Source organism: Capricornis sumatraensis, chromosome 4 (assembly GCF_032405125.1).
Source record: "Capricornis sumatraensis isolate serow.1 chromosome 4, serow.2, whole genome shotgun sequence".
Lineage (NCBI taxonomy): Eukaryota > Metazoa > Chordata > Mammalia > Artiodactyla > Bovidae > Capricornis > Capricornis sumatraensis.
In genome coordinates, this window is record NC_091072.1 from 10588505 (window position 1) to 10611267 (window position 22763).

The following is a 22763-nucleotide window of genomic DNA, read 5'->3' on the forward strand; positions in this document are numbered from 1 at the left end:
AGATCTTCACATTCTCGTTCATGCCCATGTGTCTATCCCAGAATTCTTGTCTATAATCTAACCTCTCTGCATCCAGGTTCACCACCAACCACCTTGGCCCGTTGTCGCTGTCCATAGATACATCTATAATCCAATTTCTGAACATTTCTTCTTCATAGGAAATGAATGATCACATGGTCAGAATCTTTTAAGGCATCCTCCCAAGTGAGACTGCAGCGTGGCTACTATCTTTTCTCAACTTATAACCAGTTACTGAGCCAACACACCTATAAAACTAGCCTAGGCTTATTCCTTCTGCATCCACCAGTTATAATGAAATCCCATGTATCCATTGGTAAGAGCCAAGGAGAAGCAAAGGTATAAGAGGGTAGAAAGACAAACTGTTCTAGATTTCCTGTTCATGAATTTTTCTTCTGCCTCTCTTTTTATTGAGCTTGAATCTAGATGAATGTATGACTTCTATCTATCGAACCATCTGACTTAAGGGATTTGACATAACTGAGTTTATGATGAGTAGTTCTCAGCATATGATCACTGGATATCTGAAAGCCAGATTGTTTATCTCTACAGGGGCCAATAGTGTGCCCAGAGTTGTTTGTCAAGTTAGTGCAGTTTTCCAAAATGCAGCTAGAATGGGCTTCCCCAGTGGTTCAGAAGGTTGTTCAGCACAGCTTTGCTTCAGGAACGCCAGGGAACTACCCTGCTATTTTCCTAACAAGCTTGGTAGAAACACCACATGGCATTTATTTTTCTCACAACCCACACCTCTAGTAATGGGTCTTCTGTGTTTTATGATTCAAAATGCAGGGCTGTTTGCATTGCAGCTTAGATATGCTGCAGGGGCTTATTCTGTTTTTTGTTTTTTTTTTTTTTACCTCCCTCGATATTAGCAACATTTCATGTCACCTGGTAAATGGAATCAAGCAGCACTTCCCCATCTACTGCCTCTGGAACCCAAATAAGACCACCTTTGGGTACCGTACTAGTTTCTTTTCATATGAAATGCAAGATACGTAGGGTTTGTTTTTTACTTTGCAGAGGGTGTCAGGTCATGCCCCTGATCACTGGACTCCTAAAACTTTGCTGATATGACAGGTTCCTAAATATTCCTTCAGTGTATCTCCTGCCCTTTTGTATCACATGTATTTTACTTAGTCCTCATACATTCTAGCTTGTTGTTGTTTAGTCACTAAGTGGTGATTGACTCTTTTGTGACCCCATGAACTATATACTATACACTAGCCAACCAGACTTGTCTGTCCATGAAATTTCCCAGGCAAGAATACTGGAGGGTGTTTTCTTCTGCAAGCGCTCTTCCCAACCCAGTGATTGAACCTGCATCTCCTGCATTGGCAGGCAGGTTCTCTACCACTGAGTCATGAGGGAAGCCCATTCTAGTTACATTTTTCTTATCTAGCCAGGTTAGTACAAAATCAGTGACAGTGTGGATCAACATGACCTTTTCTGGGATGTCCAAATCTCTTCAACTACATGTGGCTGAATGCAGCTATATTTTAACCCTAAATTAATACCATCATCCATTCCATGTGAATGCAAGCTGCTTCTCTTTCTCTTTTCAGGTAGGAATAGAAAAGAATATATATATTTGCCAAATCAATGGCTGCACTCCTACCACATATCTAAGGTCATGTTGATCTGCTCTAGTACAGGCACCACACTGGCAGAGCAGGTACAGTTACTTAATCTACTACTTGCTGATATTGGCAATAGATACTGTTATCTTCCAGGGACCCTCTGGTTTCTGCAAGGGTCCAGTTGGTCATTCAGTGCAGATATTGTATAGCCAACAAATCTGCATCCTTTACACCTTTAAGCAAAGCACTAATTTCTGGAAGGACTTTCTCTATGGCCTCCCCAAACTGACCAAGGACCTAATGATGCCATTGCACAAACTACCATGATGTGAACTCCAAGAATACACTCTAGGATGGAGAAAGAACTACCAAATGGACTTTCGAATCTAGGGGACCCATTATAAACTGAAACTTGGCAAGGGTTCTTAATCATTTCCTGACCCCTCTAAGTGCCCACTCTCGTGGAGAGACCATGGTGAAACTGGGTTTCTGAAAGTTGCTTAGAATTTGAACAGGGAATTATGATATTCAGTAAGGTAATCCTTTTTAGTCTCTCAGTCATCCATTCTTTATTTTCTTTGGTGGTACAAAGAAGACTATACCTTTGTAGGCTGCCCATATAACACAACAGAATAGAAACTATATTCTATAATATTAGCCATCTGTCTGACAGTTGGTAAATCAGGTATCCACATCTGCTACTCTGTCCCTGATGCTTATTATAATAATTTTATCCAGCTGTTCCAGGCACTACTATCTGATCTTGATTTTTTCAAGAGCTTATCATGCCAATTACCATCAGTGAACCTCCTTCTATATTATCCCCTCCTACCATTATTGCCTTGGCCTACAGAGAAGGCCGTTATTGAAATTTATGGTGATTCTGATACCCTTCTCACCAGCACATCCCAAGGCCATGGTCCTTCCTGTTGGCTTAATTATTTGGCCTTATATATGTAGCATGTACATTACAGAATATCCACTTCCCTGAGCCTTTCCTTCCTTTACTCCACTAAGTGGTACAGCAATTCTTTCATTTAAAATTCACTTAGAATGGGCCACCATATTGTCACCATGCTTATTTAACTTATATGCAGAGTATATCATGAGAAATGCTGGGCTGGATGAAGCACAAGCTGGAATCAAGACTGCAGGGAGAATTATCAATAACCTCAGATATGCAGATGACACTACCCTTATGGCAGAAAGTGAAGAAGAACTTAAGAGCCTCTTGATGAAAGTGAAAGAGGAGAGTGAAAAAGTTGGCTTAAAGCTCAACATTCAGAAAACAAAGATCATGGCATCCAGTCCCATCACTCCAGGGCAAATAGATGGAGAAACAGTGGAAACAGTGACAGACTTAATTTTTTGGAATCCAAAATCACTGCAGATGGTGACTGCAGTCATGAAATAAAAGACAGTTACTCCTTGGAAGAAAAGTTATGACCAACCTAGACAGCATATTAAGAAGCAGAGACATTACTTTGCCAACAAAGGTCCATCTAGTCAAAGCTATGGTTTTTCCAGTAGTCACAAATGGATGTGAGAGTTGGGCTATAAAGAAAGCTGAGCACAGAAGATGCTTTTGAACTGTGGTGTTGGAGAAGACTCTTGAGAGTCCCTTGGACTGCAAGGAGATCCAGCCAGTCCATCCCAAAGGAAATCAGTCCTGAATGTTCATTGGAAGGACTGATGCTGAAGCTGAAACTCCAATACTTTGACCACCTGGTATGAAGAGCTGACTCATTTGAAAAGACCCTGATGCTGGGAAAGATTGAAGGTGAGAGGAGAAGAGAACAGAGGATAAGATGGTTGGATGGTATCACTGAGTCAAGGGACGTGAGTTTGCATCAACTCCGGGAGTTGGTGATGGACAGGGAGGCCTGGCGTGCTGCAGTCCACGGGGTCGCAAAGAGTTGGACACGACTGAGCAGCTGAACTAAACTGAACTGAATTCACCTAGAATGGGTCATCATGTTATTTTCAATGTTTTTGGAAACAATCCCAGCAAAAATGTTTACTATCTTCTAGTATCCATACAGAATGTTGATTCCTCAACTTTGGGAGAATGATTCCATAACAATAAACTCTCTCCTACCAAGTCTTATGGCCCTGATCCAGTCTTATGACAAAGGACTCTCAGAATCCAGTTCCATGCATATTCCTTGGTTTCAGCTGTAACTGCTAACTAGGACCTACAGCTCTGTTGGTGTAGATCCCTGCTGTTGTTCAGTCACTAAGCAGTGTCTGACTCTTTGTGACCCCATGGACTGCAGCACAGGCTTCCCTGTCCTCTGGAGATCCTGTAGTCTGCTCAGATTCATATGCATTGAGTCTGTGATGCTTTCCAGCCATCTCTTCCTCTGCTGCCCTCTCCTCCTTTTGCCTTCCATTTTTCCCAGCATCAGGGTCTTTTCCAGTGAGAGCTCTGTTACTCCCATATAAGCTCCAGGACATCTGGGCTCTAGTTTAAAAAAGCTCTGTGTCTTAACTCTATTTTAAGTTAGTGCCCAAAATGTAGGGGAAGAAACTCAGGGGGATACATTTTGTGTGACAGGTGTCAACTACAACTTGGTGCTTGCTGAGAGCATTTGCCATCTGCCTCTGCATAGATGGAATCTTCTGCAGCTGCAGCTGTTGACCTTTGACCTGCTCTGAAGGGAGTTCAGGGTGGAGAATGAGGCACTCTCTGCTCCAGGAAAACTGATGGAACAGGTCTTTAAATAGTTAGATATTTTCAGGATCTGATTTCATGATCCCAAACCTTACATCTCCTCATATCTAGAAAAGCATGAAATCCCTTCATGGTGACATCAGTTCCTCATGATTAGCAGAAAACCTCTTGTAAAATATGCACTTGATTTCATGTACTCCACCTTTGCCATAATCATATGCATTGGCCTTCTTCCACTACATCTTTGGAGCAGTTTCTCAGAGCTATCTGAAGGGCTGTGTCCCAGGCTGCAGTCCCAATCTTGTCCCAGATAAAATAACTTGCACGCCCACATTGTGCATCTTTTCTTTAGTCAACACAGACTTCTGTATTATTTTCAAGCAAGGGGAACATCCCTATGCCAGATTGGGTGCAGGTGTTGGTATGACAGGGGGCAGTTTGATATTTTATAGATTCAAAAGTTTCAGAGAAGTCTGGATGCTCAAAAGTTTAGGGGACATATCTTTAATTCCTCCCATCCTCAATGCAAAATTCTCATTTTCTTCCCAACCAGATCTTTAACCTGGCAAAATAGATTTGATTGACAATTTAACCTTTTCTGGAGTTCCTTCCACTTGGGAAGTCTTCAACTTTCTCTATCCTCTGATTTTAACTATATAAGTTAATAGGGAGGCCCTTCCACTCAGTCTGAATTCAAATCATCCTATTGCAGGGAAGAGCCAATTCTGACTCCATGTTGGAACTGTTTCTTTGACTGACTTTTCATTGTTTTGGCTATTATGAGTATACATAATGGTCTGCCTCACAGAACCCTGCTACTCTGCCTGACTGTTAAACTAAAATGCCTTTGTTCAGCTCATAGACAACTAACATGACCCTACCCTCCTGTGAATGGCTGTGATAAAGAAGAGATTAATACATTCCTTCCACAAGCTTGTCATTCCTGGAGATGTTTGGGAAGACTGGTGGCCTTTTTTACTTTATTTCCTCACCATCTCTCTCTCTCCCATTCCACTTTTTTATTTCCTCACCTCCCCCATCTCTGTTCTGTAAAAGAACCTGATAAGATGGTTATTCTGAAACATTAGTCTGCTACCTTCTTGGCTGGCTGGCTTTCTGAATAAAGTCATAATCCTTACCTCAACATCTTGTCTCTGGATTATTGGCCTGTTGTGTGGCAAACAGAGCAAGCTTAGACTCTGTACCAATATCTTTTTGCTATCTTTTCCCAGATTCCAGCGTTGCTTTGTAATAGATATTCAGTTCCATTGCCCTGGCAATTACTATTTCCCCATACAGTTCACTCATACCAGCTGATACATGGTATACCCTGTCACTAGCATCCTATCCCTGTTCATTCTGTGAGCACATTGTAAGTTTCCAACAGTGATGAGGTGTTCATCGACTGCCTGTTAGTGAGTGATGTCATTCTGAAAATGTATCTTGTATTTTCTCTCACTGCTGTCAGTAACAAGAGTTAGTGGCTGACCAGAAGTTAGCCTCTGGATGAGGTACAATGTGCAAACTATTAGTAATCAGATCATCCAGACCATCAGGAAGTGAGAGGGAAGCAACAGGAGGGAGCAGAGAAGAAATCAAATTAAGATGCAGGCCCAGAAAAGATTTGACCCACTACAATTAGCTAGCCTTGGAGATCAAGGGGGTGAGTTGACAGCTGGAGGCTCTCTGATGACACTCAGCAGTATTCTTCTTGTCCTCTACAACTCATTTTCCTTTCAACATTCCATTTTCTTTCCTTTAACTGCACTTTGTACAATTAGGAGCTTTATGTTTCTTTGGTGTGTATGTATTTACTGTCTTTGTCTCTTGACTCTAAGCTCTGTGAGTACAGTAAGCATGCACCTGTGTCCAACTTGAATATTATCAGCCCTGTGCACATACATTCTCACTATATATATATATTTAATGGACAAACATGATGACTATGATTGACTCTACAGATGCTTTAAAAGTTTAAGTTTACTTAAAGAAATAATGCAGAATGTAAGCAATTTTTGTTAATTTGTATGTCTCATATAGTAGGCTACTACAAGAACTGCTTCTTGCCCATAGTTTTGGCAACAACAAGAAAAAAAATGCCTGCTCAAGATAAGAATCGAGTGAATGAATCAGCTCAGTTCAGTTCAGTGGCTCAGTCGTGTCCGACTCTTTGTGATCCCATGGACTGCAGCATGCCAGGCCTCCCTGTCCATCACCAACTCCCAGAGTTTACTCAAACGCATGAACATTAAGTTGATGATGTCATCCAACCATCTCACCCTCTGTCATCCCCTTGTCCTCCTGCCTTCAATCTTTCCCAGCATCAGGGTCATTTCAAATGAGTCAGTTCTTCACATCAGGTGGCCAAATTATTGGAGTTTCAGTTTTAGCATCAGTCCTTCCAATGCATATTCAGGACTGATTTCCTTTAGGATGGACTGGCTAGATCTCCTTGCAGTCCAAGGGACTCTCAAGAGTCTTCTCCAACACCACAGTTCAAAAGCATCAATTCTTCTGCGCTCAGCTTTCTTTATAGTCCAACTCTCACGTCCATACACGACTACTGGAAAAACCATAGCTTTGACTAGATGGACCTTTGTTGGCAAAGTAATGTCTCTGCTTTTTAATAAGCTTTCTAGGTTGGTCATAACTTTTCTTCCAAGGAGCAAGCATCTTTTATTTCATGACTGCAGTCACCATCTGCAGTGATTTTGGATTCCAGAAAATTAAGTCTGTCACTGTTTTCACTGTTTTCCAGTTTATTTGCCATGAAGTGATGGGACCAGATGCCATGATCTTTGTTTTCTGAATGTTGAGCTTTAAGCCAACTTTTCACTCTCTTCTTTCACTTTCATCAAGAGGCTCTTTAGTTCTTCACTTTCTGCCATAAGACTGGTGTCATCTGCATATCTGAGGTTGTTGATATTTCTCCCGGCAATCTTGATTCCAGCTTGTGCTTCTTCCAGCCCAGGGTTTCTCACCATGTAGTCTGCATATAAGTTAAATAAGCAGGGGGACAATATACAGCCTTGACAAACTTCTTTCCCTATTTGGAACCAGTCTGTTGTTCCATGTCCAGTTCTAACTGTTGCTTCCTGACCTGCATACAGGTTTCTCAAGAGGCAGGTCAGGTGGTCTGGCATTCCCATCTCTCTCAGAATTTTCCACAATTTATTATGATCCACACAGTCAAAGGCTTTGGCATAGTCAATAAAGCAGAAATAGATGTTTTTCTGGAACTCTCTTGCTTTTTCAATGATCCAGCAGATGTTGGCAATTTGATCTCTGGCTCCTCTGCCTTTTCTAAAACCAGCTTGAACATCTGGAATTTCATGGTTCACGTATTGCTGAAGCCTGGCTTGGAGAATTTTTAGCATTACTTTAGTAGTGTGTGAGATGAGTGCAATTGTGTGGTAGTTTGAGCATTCTTTGCCTTTACCTTTCTTAGGGATTGGAATGAAAACTGACCTTTTCCAGTCCTGTGGCCACTGCTGAGTTTTCCAAATTTGCTGGCATATTGAGGGCAACACTATCACAGCATCATCTTTTATTATTTGAAATAGCTCAACAGGCTGGAATTCCATCACCTCCACCAGCTTTGTTCATAGTGATGCTTCCTAAGCCCACTTAACTTCGTATTCTAGGATGTCTGGTCTAGGTGAGTGATCATCGTGATTATCTGAGTTGTGAAGATATTTTTGTATAGTTCTGTGAATTCTTGCCACCTCTTCTTAACATCTTCTGCTTTCTTTATTTCATACTATTTCTTTCCTTTATTGTGCCCACCTTTGCATAAAATATTCCCTTGGTATCTCTAATTTTCTTAAAGAGATCTCTAGTCTTTCCCATTCTATTGTTTACCTTTATTTCTTTGCGCTGATCACTGACTAAGGCTTTCTTATCTCTCCTTGCTATTCTTTGGAACTCTGCATTCAAATGGGAATATCTTTCCTTTTTCCTTTTCCTTTCACTTCTCTTCTATTCACAGCTATTTGTAAGGCTTCCTCAGACAACCATTTTGCCTTTTTGCATTTCTTTTCCTTGGGGATGGTCTTGATCCCTGCCTCCTATACAATGTCACAAACCTCTGTCCATAGTTCTTCAGGTACTTTGTCTATCTGATCTAGTCCCTTGAATCTATTTCTCTCTTCCACCGTACAATAATAAGGAATTTGATTTAGGTCATACCTGAATGGTCTAATGGTTTTTCCTATTTTTTTCAATTTAAGTCTGAATTAAATGAATATTTTTGTATGAAGAAATTAATAAACTACATCAAAAGATTGATTTTGACCTATTTGAATAAGTTTTGTGGAGATATTAGAGTGTATATTCCAAGAGGAAATTCACTAGTGGTTACATCTTTACTAAGCATCCTTATTTTCATTAGAACTCAAGAAGATGTCAAATGTTAAGTAACTTGGTTTGGTGTTAAAAGTTCATTTAATTAAAAAGAGTGTGGGAAGGACTCTTTCAGTCCAAAGAGTATGGCAGCCAGTCCCCCATTTCTGCTTTGTGGAGACGGAGCCAAGCTTTTGAGGTAGGGGTTGCAGAGGTCTGATGGATAATCAAAGTTGTTGCTGAAATTGCAAAACAATCTATGACTATCATTTGTATTGGAAGTCGCTGTTCATCAAGTACATGTTGAAAGAAAACTGTTATGGTCACTAATAAAAAGAGTGTAAAAGCTATCCAAGTGCCGCTAAAGGCGGATTTGGGAATAGACGATGAAAGAGATGATAATCCTGTCCCTTTGTCAAATGTTAATGCAGCAGTATTTAAAAAAACAAACAAACAAACAAAAAATGGTCATTCAGTGGTGCACCCATCACAAAGACAATCCTCATCATCCTGAGGACAATGAGAACAAAGAAAAATGAACAGATGATATCTCTGAATATCTGAACAACTTCCTGAAAGTTGACCAAGGAACATGATTTGATCTTACACTGGCAGCAAACTACTTAGAAATCAAAAATTTGCTTGATGTTACCTGCAAGGCTGTCAATATGATCAAGGGGGAAAGTGAGGAGATTTGAAAGACATTCAATATCAAAAGTGATTTTACTGAAGAAGGGGAAACCCAGGTATGCAAAGAGAACCAGCCATGTGAAGAGAAGTGAAATTGTGTGCCAGATGCTGCAACAGTGCAGCAATTATTCCAAATATTAGCTGCCCTGTTTTGTTTATAATTGTAATATTAGAGACACAGACAATAAAAGCAGCAGCAAATCAATTGTATTGGCAGAATTTTGTCCTCATTGCATGTGTAGTTTCAGTAGAGATTCCAAACTTATGGCTCAGTTTCTTCTAGTATGGTCAAAAGTTTCCTTTTTCTTTGCTCTGAATAAAATTGAACTGTTGGTTCTCTATAGAAAAAATTTTAAAAACATAAAAGGATTGTGTCCTAGATTCAACTTATTGGATCTTACAGAGAGTAAATAAGTAATAAGTAAATTATTTAATTTAAAAGTGATGCATTAAACGTTGGTCAAAAGTTACTGTGGCAAAGACAAATAATATTTTCAAATGCAAATGAGCATTGTAAAAATAACAACAAAGAACCAAGTAAAAAGCAACATCTTGAAAACATAGCATAGAGAAAATAGCACTGATCTGTGATTCATGAGAGATGAAAGCTCTGTAGCTCTGGAATTTTGGTTGTCACCTAACCTGAAACTTGTTACTAAAGATGAGTTTCAAATAATTAGGAAGATTAAAAAAAACTTACAGGAAATTAAAAAAAAATAATAATTAGGAAGACAACATAAAACAGGTACTGTGTAATTTGGTACAAACTATAAACCTTGTGTTACAGCTGGGCAAATAACTGAAATTTGGTGTTCTGCTACATTTACTCAATTAGCAAATGATTTTATTTGAATGTCACTGAGTAATTTTGATTTATTCTAAACTTAATTTACTTCTTTAAAAATATAAAATTATATTGAGGTATTATGAATAATCACTGTTTGAAAAAGAGGGATATATGTATTAGTCATGTGAATCGTTCTCAAAAATTGTTTAAAAAGTGAAGTATAAAAACAAATTTTAATCAATTGCCTGAGACTACTGTTATCCTATCAGTTCTTCAGTGAGGAAATATAATTCTATATTTTCAGAATGAAGTTCATTCTGAACTTTTAAAGTTTCAGGCCACTAAAATTAGGTTATGAATGGTAAAGTAAGAAGTTCAGTAAAATTATGGAATCTACTAACTTGCTATTCCAATCTCTATATACATAAATATAGCTCCTAATTTGAGCTGTAAATATGGATCTTTTTGATGAGAAAGTTAAGATCCAAACCAAAAACCAAACCATAAGAAAAGGAATGCATAATACTATCCTCAAAGTTTGAAACACTCCTACAAAAACTAATTTTCCTTCATTCAAATTTAATCTTTACTGACCTTGTGATTCAGTTCTTCCAATTCTAGAGTTGTGTGATATCTATTATATCTTAGAGAGGGATCCAAATTTAAGATAAATATATAAGACAGGAACCTCCAGCCCCTGCCCAGGTGCCCTGGGACCCAGCACCTCCCATCAGTGGGCCTGGACCAGACCCAGGACCCTGCAGGCCCTGCAGTCCACATCAAGAGTACCCTTTGAGCACACAGCTCTGGAGAATGGAGAGCAGTGTGCTGCTGGGTTCCATAGAAAGTGTGCTATAAAATGAAATCAACCCACCTAAAGTGTGCTGCATGCTAAGTTGTGTCCAAATCTTTGCAAATATGGACTGTAGCCCACCAGGCTCCTCTGTCCATGAGATTCACCAGGCAAGCATACTGGAGTGGGTTGCCATGCCCTCTCACCCAGGGATTGAACTTGTATCTCTTATGTCTCATGCATTGGCAGTTGGATTCTTTACCACTAGTGCCACTTGGGAAGCCCCCAACCCACCTAATACATAGAAATGTAAATAAAGAATCAGGCAAAGTGAGGCAAAGAAGGAATATGTTCCCCAGAAGAAAAAGGAAACAAAATGGAGATAAGCAATCTACTTATAAAGAGTTCAGGTAACAATCATATTAATACTAATATTGTGTGTGTTAGTCACTCAGTTGTCCCTGACTGTTTGCCATATCACTTACTGTAGCCCACCAGGCTCCTCTGTCCATGGGATTATCCAGGCAAGAATACTGGAGTGGGTTGCCATGTTCTACTCCAGGGCACCTTCCTCACCCAGGGATCAAACCTGGGTCTCCTGCGTTGCAGGCGGATTCTTTACCATCTGAGCCACCAGAGCAGCCCCAATACTAATGTTAATTTTAATTTAAATTTTTAGTTAACTCTAAGTGTGTGGGGAAGCTGTCAAGTCACAGAGGCAGATAATGTTTCTAAAACCCAAAGTTTTAGTTGAAAAGTTTTGAGTTTTATCCTTAGCAACAGATTCAGCCAGTTATTTTCCTTGAAATGACATGCTCACTTCATTCATTTTTGATGTCTTCCAAATACCCAACTCTTAATCAACATCATTTGTCTCAATCATTATTTTAAGTAAAAATGGTGTTCCATGTCAAAGGTGGCTAGTTCAGTTCACAAATCAACCAGTTGCTTTACTGTGTCCTCTGGTATGAAAGTGCTTTAAATATCCACCCCAAGGATCATGCAGGATATTAAGAAGATATGTACCCTGATATTGAGGCTTAATCAAATTATTAATTTTCTCTGCTTCATCAAATACAAGAAAAAGAGAAATATATAAAAAAGAGCAATACCTTTTCCAAATACCTCAGCACACTGGTTGTCAGTAGTTTGGCATCGTCCGTTGTAACAATATGCATTCCCCAACCTGCACAACTGGCCATTCATGGCATATGTGTCAGGAACGCAATTACTGGAAGTCCCATTGCAATACTCGGTAAAATCACACTCTGGATCCACACTCTTTCTACAGGGAGTGCCTGCTACTGATATCTAGGAGGAAAATGAAAATCATGTTCCATGAGTGACTATTCTCAATTTCTTACTGAAGAGAAAATGAGATGTGCCTGATTACAGCAAGTCCCCTACATATCAACGCATTCTACTCCATTTGGAAATTCGATTTGTTCATAAATCCAACAAAGTTAGCCTAGGCACTTAACTAACACAATTGGCTGTACAGCACCATACTGTAACAGATTTATTGTCCTTTTCACACAAATAATACTTTAAAAAAAATAAATAAATACTTTAAATCTTATAATATCTTGAAAAGTACATTAGTACAGCACAATAGCTGGTATCCAGGGGCTGGCATTGAGTGAACAGGCAAGAATTACTGACTGGAGGAGGAAGACCAGGTGAGAGATGGCAGAGCTGAAAGATCATCAGGAGATGGAGGATGATGTTTCAGTCACGCTGGATGTTAACAGCACGGGTTCTGGTTCCTTGGGGAAGCAAATGCGCTTTTGCCATATTTGACAGTTTGTGAGTTGAAGGTTCATAGGTAGGGAACTTACCATATTGATACTAGAGAGGATTACAGAGCCCTACTGCTGAGTTCTCCAAAGGAAAGGGCAGGCAGAGTATTCATCATGAAGCCTGAGGAAAGGTAACTGTCTCAAAGGCTAAAAGGATGCTCCACCAGAGTTTTGTGTTTTACATCAAAAGACCACCAGACTAACCAGCACTTGGATGGAGACGGATCAAACAGATGAAGCATACTTGCTCCTGAAAATTGGAGAAACACTGCCTCTACCATTGTCTTCTTGGAGATACCCAGGAGACAAACTCCCTGGTTTCATACACTCCATTATATTTAAAATAGATAACCTAATTTAATCTATCTATTTAAAATAGATAGCAAAGACCTACTGTATAGCACAGGGAACTCTCCTCAATATTCTGTAATAACCTAAATGGGAAAAGAATTATGCATATATAATTTGTATAACTGAATCCCTTAGCTGTACACCCAAAACTAGTACAACATCGTAAATCAACTGTAGTCTGATATAAAAGAAATTTTTTTAAAAAAAGCTTCCTGGTTTTAATATCTTTTTTGGACTTTTACTAACTTATTTGTGTGAGTGAGACACATAATTCCTCATTTGTAAACTTGGGATAATAATCATTCTCTCGTAAGGTTCTTGTTAGTATTAAACTGAATTAATGTAACAAGTGCTTGAACAACATATGGTAAACAATATATGGAGTAGCCATTACCATTGCTGTCATCATCACCATTATATTTATCATTTGTGAGCTAAAATCCTCTTTTCATAGCTCAGATAAAGAGTACATTTATGATGATATCTTTATTCCCTGTTGACTTAATCAGGCATCGTTGCCTTCTATGATAAAGTTCACCATGGCCAGAAGCTGACATTCTATGCATGTTGAAGTAACACACACACTGTACAATCCAGTTCGATTGACCTAATATTTAATAGACTGAGGCAAATATGAGCAATACATGAATGAAAAGCCATCTTATAAAGGACTGTATGAAGAAGAAACTCTTTCAATCTAGAATTCCATTCTTAGGAAATATATATTTCAATAATGACTGTGAAATAAAGACTTGCCCAGGAAAACAATAATTAAGACAATTGATTTCAGCAGATAGAAATTACAAGGAATAGTAAAGGAAGTCTTCAGATATAAGGAGTATGGTACTGAGCAGAAATTTACAGAAGGAAATAAAGAGATCCAGAAATGGAATAAATGATGCTAATTGCAAAATTCTGTTTTCTTCATTTTACTTGTTCTAAAAAATAAGACTATATAAAGCAAAACAAGTAACAAAATATTTTGTGTTTATAATATGTGAGAGATGTTCTTTTATATAAGGTCCATCTCCATATATGAAGTGGTGTATTATATGAAACCAAATTCTGATTGATTGAAGATCTGTAAACTCAGAGAAACTATTAATAGTAAAATGATTTTTTAAGGTTAAATAATAAACAAGTAGCAATGACAAAATCAAATCATGTTGTGCAATTTTAGAGTCTATATTTAGTTTGCAGACCAATTGCAAGGCTCAATAATAGCTACTGGGAATTCAAAATAGTATAGGCAGTTTAGAATATAGGTTTAGAGTTTCCTATAAAACTCCATATATACTTACTGTACAAACCAACAATTTCATTTATAATTATCTAAGTGAAAAAAAAAAACTAATATTCATGCAAAATCTGCTTATGAATATTTTTATAGCAGCTGTATTTTCACAACCCCAAATGGAAAATGAACCAAATATCCCTCAACTGGGAACTGTATTAACAAACTGTGGTACATCCTTAAATTGCTTGCAATACTATTCAGCAATAAAAAAGGAATGAAATACTGATAAACACAACATAAATGAAGCTCAAATGCATAATGCTAAGAACTGTGGTGTTGGGGAAGACTTTTGAGCGTCCCTTGGACTGCAAGTAAATCACACTAGTCAATCCTAAAGGAAATCAATCTTGAATAGTCATTGGAGGACTGGTGCTGAAACTGAAGCTCCAATACTTTAGCCACCTGATGTGAAGAACTGATTCCTTAGAAAAGACCCTGATGCTGGGAAAGATTGTAGGCAGGAGAAGAACAGGACAACAGAGGATGAGCTGGTTGGATGGCATCACTGACTCAATGGACATGAGTTTGAGCAAGCTCTGGGGGTTGGTGATGGACAAGGAGGCCTGGCATGCTGCAGTTCATGGGATTGCAAAGAGTCAGTTATCACTGTGTGACTGAATTGAAGATGCCTATTTATAATGTTTACACACATGAGATTCAATAAAATGCAATTTGCTTTTGCAAAACCAGAAATGCAGAAAACGGATCTGTAGTTAATAGGGCCTGTGGGTGGAGGTGTGAACTATCTACAAAGGGGCATGGAGGTAGGGGGGTTTGAGAGACCTGGTAATGAAATTGCCTATCCTTTGATTGTGGGGCTTGTTATAAGTTTGAATATGTTTGTCATAATACTCACAAGCAGTCACTAAAATAATTTTACTCTAATGAATTATACTCTAATTGAAAAAAATGAGCAAAAAGAATATATGGAATATTTGTGTGTATATAGCTTACCAGAGTTGGAATTAAAATATTTTGCATTATGAAACTTGCTTTCTAAGTGTATGCATATTTAGCCTGCACTTATTAATTCTTGTACTATATTCAATAATTTATGTAACCATTCCAACAACAGTAAACATTAAATTTGCCTTTAAGATTTGCTACTGCAAATTTATCCTGTAATTAATACATTTTTTCTTCCTGAGCTTTCAACACATGGTCATGTTTCTAGGGTACATACGTAAGACATAAACTCATAATAATCAATTAACATAATAATTTATACTCTATTTGGAATATGCAAAAATTGCTCAGGAAAGGGATTAAAGTAATTCAAATTTCCAAAAACACCATGAAACAAAGATCTTTAGTCCCATTCCTTAGATAATATCTGGCATTGTTTTTAAAACTGCTATTTGGATAACTGCTCTATAATACTGTATTATCATTTTATTTGTGTTTGTCTTAATTACTGCAGATGATCAGTGCACACACTGAACAATTATACTTTTCATTGTTGTAAATTGCTTGGGTACTCCATTTGCCAGTGTGTGTGTGTTTGTGTGTGTGGTGTGTGACTCAACTTTGATTTATTAACGTGTGAGGATTCTTTGTATTTTCGCTACCCTACACTTTTGGACTTCCCTTGTGGCTAAGCTGGTAAAGAATCCACCTGCAGTGTGGAGGACCTGGGTTTGATCCCTGGGTTGGGAAGATCTCTTGAAGAAGGGAAAGGCTACCTACCGACTCTTGCATTCTGGCCTGGAGAATTCCATGGAATATACAGGGCCTGGTGCACACAAGGTTCAGTATTCTTGCCTTGAGAACTCCATGAACAGTATGAAAAGGCAAAAAGATAGGACACTGAAAGATGAATTCCCCAAGTAGGTAGGTGCTAAATATGCCACTGGAGAAAGGTAGAGAAATAACTCCAGAAACAAAGAAGAGACGGAGCCAAGCAAAAACAGCACCCAGTTGTGGATGCGACTGGTGATGGAAGTAAAGTCTGATGCTGTAAAGAGCAATATTCCATAGGAACCTGGAATGTTAGGCCCATGAATCGAGGCAACTTGGAAGTGGTCAAACAGGAGATGGCAAGAGTGAACATCGATATTTTAGGAATCAGAGAAAAAAAAATGGACTGGAATGGGTGAATTTAACTCAGATGACCTATTATTACTGTGGGCGAGAATCCCTTAGAAGAAATGGAGTAGCCAACATAGTCAAAAAGAGTCTGAAATGCAGTACTTTGATGCAATCTCAAAAATGACAGAATGATCTCTGTTCATTTCCAAGGCAAACCATTCAATATTACAGTAATTCAAGTCTATGCCCTGACCAGTAATGCTGAAGAAGCTGAAGTTGAACAGGTTTATGAAGACCTACAAGACCTTCTAGAACTAACACCCAAAAAAGATGTCCTTTTCAATATAAGGGACTGGAATGCAAAAGTAGGAAGTCAAAAATACCTGGCTGCTGCTGCTGCTGCTGCTCAGTCGCTTCAGTTACGTCAGACTCTGTGCGACCCCATAGACAGCCCACCAGGCTCCCCCGTCCCTGGGATTCTCCAAGCAAGAACACTGGAGTGGGTTGCCATGTCCTTCTCCAATGCATGAAAGTGAAAAGTGAAAAGTGAAAGTGAAGTCGCTCAGTTGTGTCCGACCCTCAGCAACCCCATGGACTGCAGCCTTCCAGGCTCCTCCGTCCATGCAAATCTGGCTTTGGAGTACAGAATGAAGCAGGGCAAAGGCTAATAAGAGTTTTGCCAAGAGAACGCACTGGTCATAGCAAACACCCTCTTCCAACAACACAAGAGAAGACTTAACACATGGATATCACTAGACGGTCAATACTGAAATCAGATTGATTATATTCTATGCAGCCAAAGATGTAGAAGATCTATACAGTCAGCAAAAACAAGACTGGGAGCTGACTGTGGCACAGACCATGAACTCCTTATTGCCAAATTCAGACTTAAATTGAAGAAAGTAGGGAAAACCACTAGCCCATTCAGGTGTGACCTAAGTCAAATTCCTTATGATTATACAGTGGAAGTGCCGGGAGCCAGCGTGAGGAATTCCACCTGTGACAAGGTCATGCGGAAGAGCTCTGATGGCAACGCTAATCAGACCTCAGGTTTTCCCCCTAGAATTTCCTGAGCATCCACCCCCCCAAAAAATAAAAATCTGCCTGCTTTTCCACTCTTCTGACATTCTCTGGAAAAAGAGCCTTAGTCTTCTGTATTTGAAAGAGTGTTTCAATCCAAAAACCCCTCTGATGGCTTTCTAGCCTGCCTGCAGGACTCGTACAGCTGTGTAAGTGATTGAGGCCTCCTGACCGCAGGAGGCACAGGAAGCTTAAAACATCCTAGGAATGTAGGGGCTTCTGAGGAGTCAAAATCATTAGAATAGGACTGATTAAAAGTTTCATTTGTTGAGCCAATACTTGCTGCCAAATTTTCATATCCTTTATTTTTAGATATAGTTGGTATATAGAAAAACAAGTAGTAGACCTGGTATTAGCAACATTAGATCTTTGAGTTAAGTACCTTCTTTGTTATAACCCACTGCACCTTTGTTCTATAGAGATGTAACTTTAGCACTTTAAGGAGATGCAGATTAAAGAAAAGCACTTCAGGGGAAACAAAATTAACATTCATTAAGGAAGAGAGCCAACAAGTGTTAACAAGCCTCTTGGCCAGAAGATAATGTAAATCACCTGAGACCTTTTGTATACAAAAAGATATACAGAAAGAGTCTGGGCTGCTAACGCTACATAATTTTGTATTACCCATTGATCTCTATGTATAATCAAAAGTATAAAAGGCCTTGAAGGACAATAGAAGGAGAGCCAGTTGCTGGACTGGTTTCCCCCGTGTCTCCTCTTTACTCTAATTTCAGGCTGAATTCCCATCTGGGACATGAAGGCTCACTATGTCTACTTACTTGTCCTGGCTTTTAAGATTCGTAAGAGAGAGAGCCCAAGGCGGGGCACTCTCCGATATTCAAACAGGCACCGGCGGCCTAACGTAGATGGTGCAAGCTCCTTGTCTGGAACTTTATTGGTTTTCCACGTAACCCAAGTTAATCAGCCTCCTCTCTCCACTTAATTTTCTTACTACACTATTTCTTCCTAATCTCGCCGACTCCGTCCACCCTTTGAATTCCCTGGATCCACCGGGGCTGGATCCCGGCAGAACTGACAAATGATTCAAGAGATTAGATATGTTAGACAGAGTACCTGAAGATCTATGGATGGAGGTTCGTGACATTGTACAGCAGGCAGGGATCAAGACCATCCCCAAGGAAAAGAAATGCAAAAAGGCAAAATGGTTGTCTGAGGAGGCCTGACAAATTGCTGTGAATAGAAGAGAAGTGAAAAGCAAAGTAGAAAAGGAAAGATATACCCATTTGAATGCAGAGTTCTAAAGAATCGCAAGGAGAGATAAGAAAGCCTTCCTCAGTGATCAATGCAAAGAAATAGAGGAAAAGAACACAATGGGAAAGACTAGAGATCTCTTCAAGAAAATTAGAGATACCAAGGGAACATTTCAGGCAAAGATGGGCACAAAAAAGGACAGCAATGGTATGGACCTAACAGAAGCAGAAGATATTAAGAGGAGGTGGCAAGAATATACAGAAGAACTGTACAAAAAAAGATCTTCATGACCCAGATAATCACGATGGTGTGATCACTCACCTAGAGCCAGACATCCTGGAATGTGAAGTCAAGTGGGCCTTAGGAAACATCACTACAAACAAAGCTAGTGGAGGTGATGGAATTCCAGTTGAGCTATTTCAGATCTTAAGACGATGCTGTGAAAGTGCTGCACTCAATATGCCAACAAATTTGGAAAATGCAGCAGTGGCCACAGGACTGGAAAAGGTCAGTTTTCATTCCAATCCCAAAGAAAGGTAATGCCAAAGAATGCTCAAACTACCACACTATTGCACTCATCTCACATGCTAGCAAAGTGATGCTCAAAATTCTCCAAGCCAGGCTTCAACGGTACATGAACTGTGAGCTTCCAGATGTCACACTGGATATAGAAAAGGCAGAGTAATCAGATATCAAGTTCTAACATTCGTTGTATCATGAAAAAAGCAAATGAGTTTCAGAAAAACAACTACTTTTGCTTTATTGACTATGCCAAAGCCTTTGACTGTGTGGATCACAGTAAACTGTGGTAAATTCTTAAAGAGGTGGGAATATACGACTACCTGACCTGCCTCTTGAGAAATCTGTATGCAGGTCAGGAAGCAACAGTCAGAACTGGACATGGAACAATAGACTGTTTCCAAATCAGGAAAGGAGTACATCAAGGCTGTATATTGTCACCCTGCTTATTTTACTTATAGGCAGAGTACATCATGAGAAATGCTGGGCTGGATGAAGCACAAGCTGGAGTCAAGGTAGCCAGGAAAAATATCAATAATCTCAGATATGCAGATGATATCACCTTTATGGCAGAAAGCAAAGAAGAACTAAAGAGCCTCTTGATGAAAGTGAAAGAAGAGAGTGGAAAAAGTTGGCTTAAAGCTCAACATTCAGAAAACTAAGATCGTGGCATCTGGTCCCATCACTTCATGGCAAATAGATGGGGAAACAGTGGAAACAGAGACAGACTTTATTTTTGGTGGCATTGAAACATGTATACTATCATGTAAGAAACGAATCACCAGTCTATGTCCGATGCAGGATACAGCATGCATGGGGCTGGTGCACGGGGATGACCCAGAGAGATGTTATGGGGAAGGAGGTGGGAGGGGGGTTTATGTTTGGGAACGCATGTACACCCGTGGTGGATTCATGTCAAGGTATGGCAAAACCAATACAGTATTGTAAAGTAAAATAAAATAAAAATAAAAATTTAAAAAAATAAAATAAATAAAAGCAGTGGAAGCACTGAGAAAAAAAAAATCACTGCAGGTGGTGGCTGCAGCCATGAATTAAGACACCTGCTCCTTGGAAGAAAAGTTATGACCAACCTAGACAACATATTCAATAGCAGAGACATTAATCTGCTGATAAATGTCCATCTAGTCAAAGCTATGTTTTTTCCAGTAGTCATGCATTGATGTGAGGTTGGATTATAAAGAAAGCTGAGCACCAAAGAATTGATGCTTTTTTTTCTTTCTTTTTAATTTAAATTTATTTATTTTAATTGAAGGCTAATTGCTTTACAATATTGTATTGATTTTGCCATACATCAACATAAATCTGCCATCAGTGTACACGTGTTCCCCATCCAGAATCCCCCTCCCACCTTCCTCCCCGTGCCATCCCTCTGGGTCATCCCAGTGCACCAGCCCCAAGCATCCTGTATCTTGCATTGAACCTGGACTGGCGATTCATTTCTTATATGATATTATACATGTTTTGAACTGTGGTGTTGGAGAAGACTCTTGAGAGTCCCTTGGACTGCAAGGAGATCCAACCAGTCCATCCTAAAGGAAATCAGCCCTAACTATGCATTGGAAAGACTGATGCTGAAGCTGAAACTCCAGTGCTCTGGCCAACTGATTCAAAGAACTGACTCACTGGAAAAGACCCAGATGCTAGGAAAGATTGAAGGCAGGATGAGAAGGGGACAACAGACGGAACGATGGTTGGATGGCATCACTGACTCAATGGACATGAGTTCAAGTATACTCTGGGAGTTGGTGATGGACAGAGAGGCCTGGTGTGGTGCAGTCCATAGAGACGAAAGGACATGCCTGAGCGACTGACCTGAACTGAACTGAACTGATACAGGGGCTATACATGGTCACAAAATGTTTGACACGACTCAGTGCCTTTCACTTTCACACACTGTGTTTCACATTTGTCTGCTATTTCTGTTATATTTTTTTTTGTTAGTCATTTGACTTTACAATTGATTTAAGAGCTGATTATTTTTTTTTTTTTTTGTACAGGATGGTATATGTTTCTTCTACTCTTTATCAGATAAATTAGAAGATGGTGAACTGAGGTTTCAGCGTAATGGAAGAATCAGTACTAATCTTAGATGTCTTTATCTCATCATATTTGTCCTTAATGCCCATGGTTGTTTATGCACTCTCTACTTTGTTCCACTGAATTTTTTCTGAAGTCTATCAATTCTACATTAATTCAATTTATATAGCATTCTATTATCACAATTCAATCATCAACATAAATGTTGGAAACTCACCTCACATTTTGACGTACAGCATGATCCAGAAGCACACTGTACCGGGCCTTTCAGTTTACATGTATTATAATCACAGCAATTCTTAAACTGACATTCCTAAAATTTCATAAGAAGAAATACCATTTTAGTTCCACCACTTAATAGTTCTTGTTTCTCAGCTTCTACTTAGTACTCTATTGTGTTCAATTTTTCAACTATATGATATACTTATGTTTAGTGAAACTTTATTATTTTACTATTTCTAGAATTCTCAAAGGCACATGCAACTATAAAAACTAAGTCAATAATATCTAAAGAAAGTTGATCATTTGCATTCAATATTTAAAATATGTGGTAATTAATTAATCAGTTGGAATCATAACATGGAGATTATAATTAATTTGGATATAACCTGGACATAAATATAACATGAAAATGGAAATGTAACATTTGAATTTCTAAGAGAAAACTTTTCCCAGCTCTCTTTTTAGAGACTTGTTTACTAAAATTTCCCTTTATGAATAAAGCTAAAGAAAAGTTAGGCTATATATATATATAACAAAAATATATTTAATGTAGGAGTCATGTGCAACATTTTACTATAATGGAAATACATTGAAAAAAGGATATTTTGACATATATATTTTTACAAGGTAAATGGCAGTCAACTATTATTCAGATTAGATGATAATTTAAATAATGTTAACCAAATATTTTTCAAGTGAATGCATTGCATTTCTATAATTTGTATATTCTTTAATATTTTTATATTCTTAAGAATTTGTAAAATTAAATATCTTCCATTTACTAAAAAATCAAGTTTTAAAGATTTTGTCCTTAATAAGATTCTTCTTCATTTAAAATTGTTTAAATGTTTCCAATTTTTCTTATGTTTACATGAATGGATATATATTTGTAAATATTCCCATCATAGAAATAAAATAGAAAATATGGAGTAAACTCTAAAGTTGTGATCATATCCTGCAGTTTCCTCAGGGTCTCACTGGGTATCTTATCCTTAAAAAATGAGTTAGAGCGTATAACTTTTCTCTGTATTCTATTTCAGTGTTTAATGTTCCAAAGTTCAATATCATTACATGAGTGTATCTGCATGTATATATCCTTTCATGAAAAGGAAATAAGGATGCATGACCAAACAATGTTTGTCAAAACTAATTAGGAGCAATCAGTTTAATTTATAACAAGGTAACTATGCAAATGGTGCCTTATTCTTATTATTAGTTCTCTGATTGCTAGTGTGTTTGAAAATGATTTTGCATTTTGTAAAATTTGATTTATGAATAATCATTCCTTCTCACAATTTTCACCATTTTGCGTAAGGA

At 38.5% G+C, this 22763-nt stretch overlaps 1 protein-coding gene across 1 annotated transcript in view; it reads right to left on the minus strand.

Moving 5' to 3' along the window:
- ADAM18 (ADAM metallopeptidase domain 18) overlaps positions 1-22763 on the minus strand; it is a 117782-nt gene that overhangs the window by 40502 nt on the left and 54517 nt on the right. The window contains exons 13-14 of the mRNA XM_068970500.1: positions 21442-21537; positions 11993-12191 (exon numbers count right to left, since the gene is read on the minus strand). Of these exons, the coding sequence (XP_068826601.1) occupies positions 11993-12191; positions 21442-21537 (295 nt within the window). The remainder of the gene's footprint in view (positions 1-11992; positions 12192-21441; positions 21538-22763) is intronic.